Source organism: Seriola aureovittata, chromosome 2 (genome assembly GCF_021018895.1).
Source record: "Seriola aureovittata isolate HTS-2021-v1 ecotype China chromosome 2, ASM2101889v1, whole genome shotgun sequence".
NCBI classification, from domain to species: domain Eukaryota; kingdom Metazoa; phylum Chordata; class Actinopteri; order Carangiformes; family Carangidae; genus Seriola; species Seriola aureovittata.
In genome coordinates, this window is record NC_079365.1 from 23480534 (window position 1) to 23494389 (window position 13856).

General features: G+C 39.2%; 1 protein-coding gene across 1 annotated transcript in view; it reads left to right on the forward strand.

The window, feature by feature from the left end:
* The window catches only part of lactbl1b (lactamase, beta-like 1b), a 22697-nt gene continuing 8841 nt past the window's right edge, over positions 1-13856 (forward strand). The window contains exons 1-4 of the mRNA XM_056387231.1: positions 1-186; positions 7869-7944; positions 10602-10773; positions 12827-12933. Coding sequence (XP_056243206.1) covers positions 7885-7944; positions 10602-10773; positions 12827-12933 — 339 coding nt within the window. The 5' untranslated portion in view covers positions 1-186; positions 7869-7884. The remainder of the gene's footprint in view (positions 187-7868; positions 7945-10601; positions 10774-12826; positions 12934-13856) is intronic.

Sequence of the window (13856 nt, forward strand, 5' to 3'; positions counted from 1 at the left end):
TGTGGCCATTGGTTGTGCTGGTTAATCCAGAATGCTGGGCTTGCTACAAGCAGGATTTAGCCATGACCATGATACTAACATCTGTCAGGGTCCCGTTTCAAGCTCCCAAACGGAACAAAAGCGGAATATTGTTGTCTTACTTTGATAAAGAGGAGTGACAAGCAGTTAATAGATTCAGAACCTGAGGTAAGTGAATAAGGAATTCATCAATGTAGAGCCATTCATGGCCCATAAAAGAGGTGCTTATGTAGCTTATGTAACATGTTTTTCCACAGTCTGGATTCTACATGCTTTATGCATGTGGTGCATCACTTCATTTACGAATGCATTTCAGACTTATAAACATAATTTATATTCTGAATAGGTCAATGTAATAGACCTGTTTGCATTTTCAAAATCTAAATCAATAATTGGTTTCAGCAATTATGACATGACAATGACTACACTGCTGACATCAATGGGAGAATCACACTGGCTGTCATTGCTGACAATATTCTAGTGATAAATTTTCTTTTTATTTGATTTTTTTCATTGACAAGAGGTTGGTTAGAGTGATGGCCTAATCAGGTGACTTGTTTTAAATCATATATTTTGTAAGTAAATATACTGTATGCTTTATATTAGTCTCATTATGTCTTCTTCTGATTACATGATAACACACTGTAGCCTATTCTGTGGATGTTGTTGTCTTTCTGAAATTATTTCTGATGTTCAGACTTACAAAAAAAACAAGGTTTTGAATTTTACTAAAGACAACTTATCAAACTATGAGAAGTGGATTATAGCCACATGTTTACTCATGCAAAGACGCAATAGAAAAAAGTTTTTTAGTATGCCCTGCTTTTCATGGCCTCCAACTTATTAAAATTCCATCAGATATTCAGCATCAAGCTAAAACCTGACCTGGCATTTTGGTAGTTATTCAGTGTACCAGGGGTAATGAGTCAAAATTAGTCTCTGCTTACAGAGCAGCCTTTAAATATGCTGACCAGGCAGCATCTTTTCAGATGTGTCAGTAGCTTGTTGTTGGGAGTGATGGTTTTGTTGCTGCAAATGGTATTTTCAGCTACGCATTTTTATGTTATATCGAATTCTGCCATACATCATGTTAATTCACTGCCTGCATATAGAGCATTTCAGACTACAATTTGGCATAAGCATATAAATGGTTTGAAAACAATGAATGCTGGTTAGAACAAGAGTCTGCAGCATTGCTAGCATCTCTTTGAGGCTGTTTGCAGACACGGCTGTGTTTTGAGCTAGATGCTAATATCAGCATGCTAACATGCTCACAATGACAATGCTATCATGCTGATAGTAGATATAATGTTTACCATGTTATTTTAGCTTGTTAGCATGCAGACATTCATTAATTAACGCTAAACATACAGTAGATGTTGATGAGAACGTTATTAAGGTATTTGGTCGTAAACTAAAATAGGCCTACGTTTTCACCTAATGATGACGCTATGAAAATTAAGAGGATTACCAGGTAACCCACTTACTTAATGTGCCCATTGCATTGTTTTATGATTAAAATATGATGTTGATTATTCTAGGACATTATGCATAGTGAGTACCAATTGTTTGATTAATATATGAAATGGTTCTGTCTTCTTTGCTTACTGTTGGTGCGATTACCCAATTTCTCTCAAGGATCATTAAAATTTGATTTCATCAGTTAATCTATTCTATAGTCATAATGTCCTCTACCATTCTCACTCTTGTCACATTTATGCTATTGTCAAAGCAACTTGTCATATTTTGACACACAAATGTGTAATGTTTACACAGACTTCTGCAGGCAATGAGGTTATAATTCTGTTACCTAATAAAACCTATTTCTGTAAAGAATAAAAGAAATATCAGTTGCCAATTTTGTCACTTTAAAGGTTAAATACCTCGATCAACATCACACATGCAAAGGTTTTTATCAAAGGTTTATAGAAATAAATGAATGTTGTACACAGTACAATTAGTACAAGTTAAGTACTATTTTAAAAAAAAAAGCACTGTTAGAGTAAGATAAACATTCACACTTCAGATTGTCTAGACTTAATTATGCAGTTGAAAATCCCACTGATTAATATGCCTCAAAAGGTACTAATGATAGAGGCATGTATTCAGTAGCCTAAGTATTATGTGATCTGAGTAGAGGATAATGATGCCGCAGGTACACCTGTCTCCCACAATGGTTCATTCATTAATAGATGTACAAATTTCACCTCAAGAGTAATGTTGACCCTGAATAAAGGAAGTACCGACATTATTTTATTGTTAGCGTTTTTATGAACGGACCTTCATGACTGACTGATTTTGTGCTTTTGAACAAAAGGAGAAAATCCTTGACGATCACTGCCCCTTTTAAGAGATTAAACGTCCATCAAATTAATTCACTCTGGTTCCGAGACTATATGTAGCCTAATCAGGACAGCCATTAGGAATTATGGACGGGGACAAAATTTTCTAAATTCGGCCCCTCATCCAGATTCACACCCGCACCAGTACCACCCACCCAACCTTAGCTCTAATGCCAATACATCAATTTCAAATAAGTCTTTAGTCTCTAAGAACCATTTCTAAAACCTTTATAGACCCATCCAGACCATGCTCTGTTTTGCCTACAACGCAATATGAATATAAATCACAAAGGGTGAAATCAGTTATTTCATTTTTATTTTTCTAAATAGACTGCAACAGTTATATTCTGCCTCATATATCCAACTCTGAACCGAGATCTACAAAAGGAGCTGGGGAAGTGGAGCTGCTCTGCGTGGGGATGGGGATACTCATGGGAACAATCTATTTATTTTGCTGATTTTAGGCCTTGCATTCATTGCAAGCATTAGTAGGTTCCAGTATAATAGATTTATAAGGGCAGTGCAGCAGTGTTTTTTAATCTAGTTCAGTGAATGGACTAATGTTACTTAAATGTTAATCTAGCATAAGTTTTTTTAGCTAGTCTTTCTAGTTCCTCACCTTTGCCATGTTCCCCTTCGCCTTTTTTATTTTTTTGAGGAAATGGCGCTGAGAGCTCAACACACTGCAACTTAAGAAAACACATGCAAATAGACAGAACACAAACAAATTGAGAAAACAACACGTGTTGCAAACACTCACAACCGCCCGGTTGGTATGTAGACTACTTTATTTATTTCTATGGCTATAATTCTGCTTTTTTAACTTGATGTTTTATGCATCACAGGGGCTGTGGGCCTGGTCTGGGGAGCTGTGACAACTACTCTGGCTGCTGCTTTGCCCATAGCCAGCGTTAGTTAAAGCTGGCTTTTCATAATGTGTTGTAGGCGGACCAAAATTAATCCCTTTTAGCCTGAGCCGTTTTAATTGTATGAATGTGCATGTGCATTGCGTGGGGTTAAATTCACCTATTTGTAGATTACATGGTTGACCATCCCATGTATGTCTTTTTTGTATTCTGTAATTGTAATTCATTTTAACACCCAGGTCAAATGACGCTGCAGTAGACACAGGTATATATCGGCTCCAGCTCCGATCAACATTAATGTAAACACAACACCCAGGTGAACCCACAAATTTTCGCCCCCTTTTCCTGCTGTGACGTCTTTCAGAGCTCAAACACTGTAAACCTAACCTGCCCAGTAGCTACAGTGTTGGTACATGAGAAACACAGCAGCTACACGGCACTCGAGGATGAAAGAGTGAGCTGCAGTCCCGAAAAAAGGTTTTAAAAACACATAATCACTACTTAAGTATCTCCACAATTTTACAAAGAATATTAAATCTAACATATTCCATAGATTAAACAAATAACTGTACAACCAAAACTACAATAAGTGACACAAAACATTCTGACAAAAAAAATTAAGTGCACATAAATTCAGAATAACTTCACATACATTCAATGTAAACAAAAGTTAGTCAACTCAAAGTACGAAAATAATAATAATAAAAACAATATAGAGTAACTCATTCTGTCATATGCTTTCCTACTGTCTCAAACACATTAGCATGATATAATCTTCTTTATCCAATACTATCAAAACTCATCCACAACCTTTCCACAACCTTCACAGACACACACTCCCTCACACTTGCACACCATGGCGGTAGCGAACACAGCATGGAAAGGTAAACTACACGAAATGTGGGATTTCTCCTTTCCCTATTTACTCGCTACTGGCTGGCTAACATCTTTACAACATTTTTCCAAATACATTACTTTTTTACACTACATTGTCAGGTTTACCCATGTTTAAAAAACCTGCTTATACCCACTAATTTTGGTGGGAAAAGGGTACTGGTGTGTGTGTGTGTGTGTGTGTGTGTGACACTGTCTGACTGAAAGAAAAGAGACTTAACTGACCAACAGACTGGAGGGTACGCATTAATATTAATAATCCCAATTTCCTGTGTCTTTGATTTGAGCTTATTTACAATGTTTCCCTTCACCCGTCTGATTCTTCCCTGGAAATCTTAATGTTGATATAGCAGGCAATTTGTTGGAAATGTTTCACTTTGTCCTTTCATTTTCATCAAGTATCTCAGTCCAAGTTTATATTGTCTGATTTCCAAGGGCATCTCTCCCATTTCCATCAATAAGGCAGGCATTGGAGTAGAGTAAAATGCCCCACTACATACTCTCAAGGCTTTAGCTTGTACAATATCCAGTATTTTAATCACTGTAAGAACTGCTGATCCCTAAGCCATGCATTCATAATCAGTAACTGATCTATTCATCTATAAATCATCGACTGTCCGACAGCTCTCCAGTCAGTAAATGCCACACAACTGAGAACATTTATTAATTTTTCACACTTAAGTGAAATATTCTCTATGTGCACTGTATTGTCATCCTTTCATCTTACCACATTCTGATAAACTTGAAAATGTTGTTTTAGTTTTATGGAGATTTTGAAGCCGTAATCATTGGATTTCAATCATTTGGTTGAAAACAAAGAAGAGGTTACTCCCTCGCTTCCAAATAGTCCATTCATCTTCAAATAATGAAAGAAATTCTCTTTCATATTCCTTTAACTTAAATATTAAAAAAGGATAATACCACACCCCCTGGGGAGAACCATTCTCTACCTCAGGTTCTTTGAGTTGCTCTCTGAAAAATGACAGACTCAATGTGATAAATCAAATATCTTTAATCCATGTCACATAGAGAGAAGGCCTTAGCATGGTTGCTCTCTGAAAGGACTTTCAGAGTGTTGAAATATCCCATAATTTGTCACTCCATCCAGTTTTACAGCAAAGTAGACAACCTCATATCTGAGTTATGATTATGGTGCGATACACATAAACCTGAATACTGATGCATGTAAAGACCATCCTGTCTACTGATGGGTTTGAAAACCAAAACCAAGTTATTTCTGAGAAACCTATTCTGCATGTACCTGGGTTTAAAGAGTGTTTAGTCTCATATAAAGTTAAATTAAACTTTAAGTCATCATTTTCAGACTCAGTTATTCCAGCTTGAAGTTTGTCAATAAGGAGTGGAATGAATGCTGTGCTGAGCATAGTGTACAAGCGTACATAAAGCCTTCCTTCCTTTAGTCTGAAGAAAAGTTATGAATGAGACTTGATGTGACTCACTTCATTCATGTTTGTCATGGTTTGCCATGGCAGACACTTTTTGTTAGTTTTGTTTGGACTTTTCTCACTTTCTGTTTTATTTTGTATTGGTTTCCTTGTGTGTCTCTGTTTTTGCTTCCTGTCTTGGTCCTGTTTCTGTGTGGTGATTGTCTGCCCCGTCCTAATGTGTTTCACCTGTGTTCAATCACCCTTGCCTCCCTTGTGTCTATATAGTCTTTGTGCTCCAGTTTGTCTGTTGATTGATTGATCGTCGGTTCACGTTGCCTGTTCATGTCTGGTTGTCCTCGGTCTGTTCATGTTGCCTGTTCCTGTTTCTTGTTTAAGCTCCTGTGTTTCCCTGTGCTTCCCCAGTGTTGTGTAAGCTCTTTCAGTTAAATAAACCTTTTGCACCGTCTCCCAAGTGTTGGCTGTATTTTGGGTCCCGCCTTACCCCTCAAACCCTGACAATGTTAGGCTGAATGCTTTAAATTGAATGCAATGCTGAAGGTCAAGATTCACTTCAGTTCACGTACAGCACCTCCATATGTCAGCAGGCAGGCGGAGAGAACAGCCTGATGGGAAATCTCTGTTTTATGCTGGTAAAGAAATTGCTGTCATTAAAAAAAAAAAAAAAAAAAAAAAAAAGCATTATAAGACATGATAATGATAAGTATCCGGAAATTATCCTGAAATGTCTGACTGAATATGCTTTTTACAATATAGTGCTGTTAACTGACCAATTTTCATGCTGCAGCCTCTGATTAGTATGCTTTGAACAAACTGTTCTGTACCAGTTCTCTTAGCTGACAGTTCTGAAGCCGCACATAAGTTTTTGAATTACGGTATTTTAATGTTTTAGGATGTGAATGTTGTGGTGGTCGATTGTTTCGTGGTGCTTCAATTGCATTAGGTTTTGTCCCACTAAAGCATAACCACTAAGACTCTAACCTTTCACAAAATGGACAGCGAGAAACATCATCAAAAGCTAAACACTAAACTAATTCAGCTATTGTATGTTTCTGAGCTTCCACTAACCCCAATTTGACCTCAGCACTCTGTGAGTAGTTCTGAGGGTGCAGATGGGTTTAGGCTCCCATCTACAATGTGCTCTTAAAGACAGGCTTACATTTAATTCATGTCACAATAGTCTCAGGCTCCTCAGTCCCAGCTGTGCAAACCCACCTTTCAGATGTCAGATTTTGAGGGGCTGCTTCTGACCATTTTATTTTCCAGAATGTGACCCACTTAACGCAGTATTTGGCCATTGTGCAAGTGAGACAGTAAGCAGGGGTTTAAACACTCTTTAAAACTCTAAACTTCCATGCTTTTGTGTGTACATATGAATGATTCATCAAGTCTTGATCCTCTGTGACGGCAAGCTTTTCATCCCTCCTTTCAGTGTTTTCAGTGAAAGTATAAAGACTTTTGCCTTTTAGAAGTGGTCAGACAACATTTTGTTCACACTGGTTCAAGCATACCTGACTTTAGGGTAAAGTGTCAGTAGTTAGCCATTCAACCAACAAGTCCACTACAAAGACTCTGAGGTGTTTTAAAAGGTGCAACGGAGCAGAAGTTTCTATAGTTTGTGGGATTATCTGCAGGAGTCCATCTCAGAGCATCAGACACCAAATTCACACACACACACAAAAAAAAGGTGCATATGTGGTTTCGCTTGGGGCAACTGAGCTCACCTCTCACCTGTAATTCAAACGCTCCCTTTCCTGGAATAAGAACACTCTGACAAAATGTTGAGAGTGAGCAAGAGATCAACAGCTGTATCACGTCCTTCTCCTCTTCCCTCTGTGCACTGAGAGCGGCAGTAAAACTGGCTGTCTCGCAAGTGCACATTGTTTATAGCAGGTCATGGTCTCTTTTTTCCACCACTGGCACTTTCTATCACTCCATTGTCTGGCTCTCAACCGCTGCCTCACGCTGTACAATACAGACAGACAGGTAGAGCTTGTACTTTCTTACTGCCTTTGGTAACATAAAAATATCTACTGTAGGCCCAATCCTTCCATAAGGTTGGCACTGCGTTACGGCTTTTGGTTATGAATTCATTATGAGTCATACAATGATGAAATGCAATTTGCTCCTGCAATAAGAAAATATGTGTTCGTGTTCTTGGCTGTCGTTGCTCTCGCCTCCTCTTGCTCTAATTCAGTATCTGTGGATGTTGATGTACAGAGAGAAATGCCTCAGAATGCACGGTGGCCTCCTTTCATGACTATAAACCTGCGTCTCACAGTTAAGAAAAGCAGATTTTGTGCAGAAGGTATAACTATTTTTTTTTTTTTTTCATGTAACAGTTGGTGCAGTAGAGCCATGGGCAAGGCGGGGAGTAAAGTCCTGAGGGAGACCTCAGTGGACGGGGTGCAAGCACAGGTAAAAGCCGCCACCTCACACACACATACAAGCTGTACAAAACTCCTGCTTGCACACATACCAACACACACACACACACACACACACACACACACAGGAACTGAGCTGGCAGATACATTAGAAAAAAAAAAGTGTATTAAACAAAAAATACAATAAACTGTGATGGTTCTTGCTCTGGCTTTGAGATGAGAGGCTGTGTGTACATTTGTTTGTGTCCTGGCTGTGGTGAAATGGTTCCTGCAGCTGTGCTCTACATCTGTCACAGGTTACGCAACCAGGATCAGCCGCGGTTTGCTTTCACACTTAACTTTCCCACATTGCATCATTATACCTACAGTCATGAAAATACATTACTGAGCTTTGCACAAACCGTTAATATATGATTAAGATAAGTGAAGGAATGACGGTCACTGGATGTACCCAATGATGGATAAAAACTCTATTTATGCCAAGATTTTACAGATTTTTTTATATAGAGCATATTCTTATTTACATAAGCTACCCACCAGAAGTAGTTAAATCAAATCTTCTGCCAGGTTAAAGATTCTGGAAATTCATTTCCACAACCATTTATAGATAAAATAACCACATGTCCACCTGCTCTATTTTTGCAGCACCCCCAAAGATGTATTTTCTTTTTATTAACTTAGAGTGCACTATATAAAAATACCATCTTGAGGAGGGACTCTGTAGTTTATGGATAATCCACTGAATACTTTGTGAAGTTGTGAAGTAACGTGGGATGTCTTCACCACCATTGCTCTCATTGTAGTGAACTACTCCCAGATTCCTTCGGTGTCAGTCGTTCAGAGGGTTTTTTACAGGAAGTCGAATTATCTGCAGAAGTTTCCTCCTCTCCAAAACAAACAGGCCTGGTGATGGGACCTGATGGTGAAAGCAGATTCACATTAAAAATCAGTGTTTCTTCAGCACCTGTTCGGCAGGCTCATGTTCAGTGAGAATAGACTTTTCAATGAAGAATGAGTCATCTTGCAACCAGCAGCTAAAACTTTTGAAATGAACCATATTTGTATATTCATAAATTCTGTATTTTTCATTAAGGAAGAAGAAGTCATGTCATTTTATTTAATTGTAAGCAAATGATTGAATTTTTTTGTCATACATCACCATAATTAGACACTAATTATTGTTGCGAGCAAAATATTTTTATACATCTTACAGCATGTGCTGACAGGATCTTGATATTTCAAGATCCTGCCGCAATGGCCAGGGTTAGAAATTGAAAGGATAAACACTTTGGTCTCGCAGATCTCATCATCTCATAGTATGTCTCATATTATTGTCCAACCATACCACCCACAATTATATAAGAAGATAACATGAGCAGGCTTAGTAACCATAGGTATCACTGAGATGAGATGATATTTTCCAGCAAACTCACAAGCAACTCCAAAGAAAGAAAGAAAGAAAGAAAGAAAGAAAAAGGGTCAATATTTTAGCCAATGTTGGCTTATCATATACAGTAGATTTATCAGTATTGCTGTATTTTCTGGCCAATAAGAAACAAGAAATTACATTAAATATATTAAATAATTAATCCACTGGATACCTCTGACAAGTAAAAGGTCTCTTTCAGTACATACCACCATTTTCCCATTCACTTAAATGGGTATTTTATCCACAATTATTAAAAGATTTTTTTTTTTTTTTAATTAAAAAAGAATATATATACACTGTTTATATTGGTCAATATGTCATTATGTGATATTTAAAACTTTCAGATATTGTATTGGCCATAGGAATCCACCATGAGTCAGGCTGTGCAGTCTGTGTGTCAGCTGGCAGTGGCTAGCATGAAGAAGTTGGAGTGCATGTTATCCCCGGTCATTATCTGAATTCCCCTCGACATCCCAAATTGTCTGTCATTCCCTCACCCAGTTGATCCAAATTCACTGCACCCAAGTGATTGTACTTTTCAGCTCATACTCCCGCTAAAAAAAGCACACCCTATCACCCCATCTCAACTTGTTTTGGCTGAGTGGGTGCCATCTTTGTCAGCTCGTGCGGCTCGGTGGTGGGCTCGACAAGGCGAAGCTGGACTGAAGTGAATTGATTCACTGGGATTAAGGATTAAGATTTCCCCGGCCGCTTTGGTGGAGTAAATCTGGGGATTATGATGTCAACAGCCTGTGGCTGCAGGAGAGGAAATTGAATTGTGAGGGACGGGAGCAGGGATGGCCCAGAATTCCAGCACAGTCAGTGAGAAATCAGAGCAGGGAGTCCAAGTCTGTGCCTTTTTCCCTTCTCAGGAAAACCTCCATAGGACACCATTTACTGCCTTTGTCATATAAGAATCACTTACATAGAAAAACTAACTCTGAGTAAATGTCTCGGATGTTGATTGAGTGCTAAGAGGATTTCTGTGTCGCTGGTAATCCATCCCGCTCTGGCCTGTGAAGCATCAGGTGGTGAGTACCATTAAGTGCTGTATGTGAACAAGGTGACAGGGATTTCTGACTTCTTATTTTACAGCAGAAGTCAACAGATGATATGGAGGAGAATATGGAGAATATGTCTGCTCAGATGCTATAAATATGGGAAACTTTCAGTAGTGTTTCATCTAACAGCTGTACACACTCAGTCCTAACCTAGTGTGTGTTGTTGCTTGTTTGTGTGCCTGTCTGTCTGTGTTTAAGCCAACCCCCGCTGTGGCTGCTCCTGCTGCTACCGTTAAATTTGAAGGACTCACAAAAGTCGGCAAGATGAAGGTGAAATGGACCCAGCTGGGTTTGGTGTTCTTCCTCGTTCTGTCACTGGTGATGACGGGATGCTTCTTCTGGCAATATCAGCTGCCAAAGGTGCTGCCAGGTAAGGCCAACACAGGGTGGGAACAGGTGATGCACCATGTTGCATGAGATGTTTTTTTTTTTTTCCCTTGAAATATTGTGGCTGTGAATACTGTCTTGAACCTACGCAATTTTGTCAAACCATCTCAGACCACATTTTTTTGCCTTTATTTGTTAACAGTGAAGCGGCAGGAAGGAAAGATGAGGAGAGATAGAAAAGGGGCATGACATGCAACGAACACCCCCAGCTGGAGTCGAACCGTGACCACTGCGGTTATTGTAAACATTCGACTACCAGAGCGCCCACATGGTTACTCAGTTTACTGAAACATGAAAATTGAAAATAACCCAGTGCTTGAAACTAAATTGAGATCTGTGCCGCGTTTGACACTTGGCGGCCTTCAGGTTTCACCGCTCATGATACTTGGAAAAAAATAAATGATTGAATTTTTGAAATACGGATGACATTTTGCCAACTACTGTACTGGACCTGCTTATTTTTGTTTCTGACACATGGTTAGCATTTCTATTTCATTAGGACATAGTCAAAACAAACGTACCAAACAAACTTCTGTCAGGTCTGGGTGCTTCTTATCTGATCTGACTGCACCAACAACAACACAACCTCAGTTCCATCTGTGGCGTTGATAATCTATAGATTCTTTTTTCCTTATTAAGAGATACAGATTTCCTGATTAACAGACAGAAAACATCTCTTAAATGTGCAATATTTATCAAGCAATTATGAGATAAGCCACAACTTGTTGCTGTGTTTGCTGGGAGTTTGTATAATTGTCAGCATCATAACAAGTTCAAGCTCTCAGATGGCAGTCAATTAAAATTGGGTAAACAACTGGAACAAAACAGCAAGTTGATTGTTTTCAGTTGTTTCTCAGACAATACAATTTTGATTTAAAAATTGCGGAAATTAGTCAACGTGCAAGATGATGTGAAATAAATGGCAGTAAAATGACTTTAATTGTAGTTCATTAATTCCTGGAAAATCATTGTTAATGTCAAACGGCGTGCGTTATCCCTCCAGCTGCACAAGAGGCGCTTCAGATCATAAGTTTGGTTTAAACTGTCGTGGTTTTGAGCGTCAGACTGCTCATTCATCCTTTCAGTCATGCAGTCCAGTTATTTGTGCATACATGTCCCAAATTCTTCTGTCACTTCCTGCCCTGCCACTCCCACCTGCCTGCCCTTCCTCTCAGTGGAATCACCGGACCTCCTCCTCCTCCTCACTCACCTGCTCACCTGTTCCCCGTTTCCTCATCAGCTCTTAGTGTAAATACTGGTCTGTTTCCACTTACTCTCTGCCAGGTTGACTTTGTGCCATGTGCCTTATCTGTCCAGCGCTCTGAGCTTTGCCTGGCTGTTTTGATCCTGATTGTGTTTTGGATCTTGCCTGTGTTTTGTTGGATTTTTGCCTGAGCATTTGTACTGGTTTTTGTATCTTTATTTCTTTTTCTTTTTTTCTATTTTTTTTAAAGACCCTTCTATATCTGACTCCTCAGTCATGTGTCCCTTTTTTTGAGAACCGTGACGTAAACATGTTGACACTTAATTATAACATCTCATCAGGCTCACAACTGGCATTTCTCTCAACACAGCACACAAACAAAATGCTTTACTCTCCAAAGTACTGCTCATGTCTGTGATTTCTGTTTGAGGTAAAGGGAAATGAGGTGAAAAAAAAAACATTTTTCATTTATAGTAATCCTTTAGAATGAAAATGCAAATGGTGTCCTGAAGCTACAATGAGACGAATTGAAATAACCCTGTTTATCCACAGTTCACAGTGGGACCAGGCTGTATTTCTTTTGATCAGCGAGTTGTATATCACACGTCCTGTCAAACTGTATAATGTAAGATCAGCAGGGTTCATCAGGAGGCAGAGAGCATAAATTAAGCCCCAAGCCAGCCCATCATGCTACATTATCCCAGCTTTTGTGCCGTTGATATTCTATCAAATATCAAGTGGGAATTACAATAGCCTTTCCCCCTATGCTTCCCTTACTTTTTCTTTCTTTCTTTCTTTCTTCCTCTTTTCTCATTTCCTATCCGCCGCCCAGATGAAGGGATGGGTCGCAACGCCAAATCAGAGATGACATGTCCCCGCTTCCCTGAGCCTCTCCCTCTGGAGCATCCCATTTCCAGTCTGAAAGAGGCCCTGGAAAAGGTGAGAGGAGTCGTTCATCATGCACAGATTTAAATCTGCGGTTGTATTTCCATCATGCGCTCACTCTCAAGTCTGAGGAAATTTACAGGCTGGCCATGGTAATCCTTCACACCAAATGCTGCTGCAGTTGACAGAAGGAGATTAAAGATATAGTGGATGAAAAACTGAGTGTCTGTCTGAGCAAAAGGTTGTGTTTCAGTACGCAGGGAGCAGCAGTGTTCCCAGCTTGTCGACCAAAGACACAGCAACACTTAAACACCGCTGGGAGAGTCTGAGGATGTGGAGTAGTGGGTGCTCATTTGTAATGTGGACATGTAATGAAGTTGAGCAAAAGTTTGCCAGTTAAGTTTCAGTTTCCCGGGGGCGTCAAGTGGCGCAGTGGGTTGAGCAGGCGCCCCATATGTAGAGGCTACAGTCCTCGCATCGGACGGCCCTTTACTACATGTCATTCCCCCTCTCTCCGCCTCCCCATTTCCTGTCCCTCTCTACTGTGCTATCAAATAAAGGCATAAAAAGCCCCAAAAAATATACTTGAAAAAAAATTTCAATTTACCTGCACGGAGAAGAGCTTCTTTCATCTCTGCGACAACCAAACACTTACACCCAAACTGAGGATGAAAGTAAAACATATAAACCTTTTGTTATTCATGACAGTTAAAGGCTGTTTTGTGAGCAACCAAAGAATAAATTGAACCTTTCTTCAATTAATTTTAATGAAGCATGTTGTTTTACCTCCAGATTTCATCTCCCAATCAAAACACAGTGATTTCTCCTCGTGAAAACAGGAATATGTATTTCATAGCCACTTCGATGCATGTTGTATGAATGATATCGAACAAACCACCAAAGCATGGCTTTGAGTTATTATACCTCACAAGAGGTATTCAGATCCTTTACTTAAGTAAAACCACAATGTAAAAAAA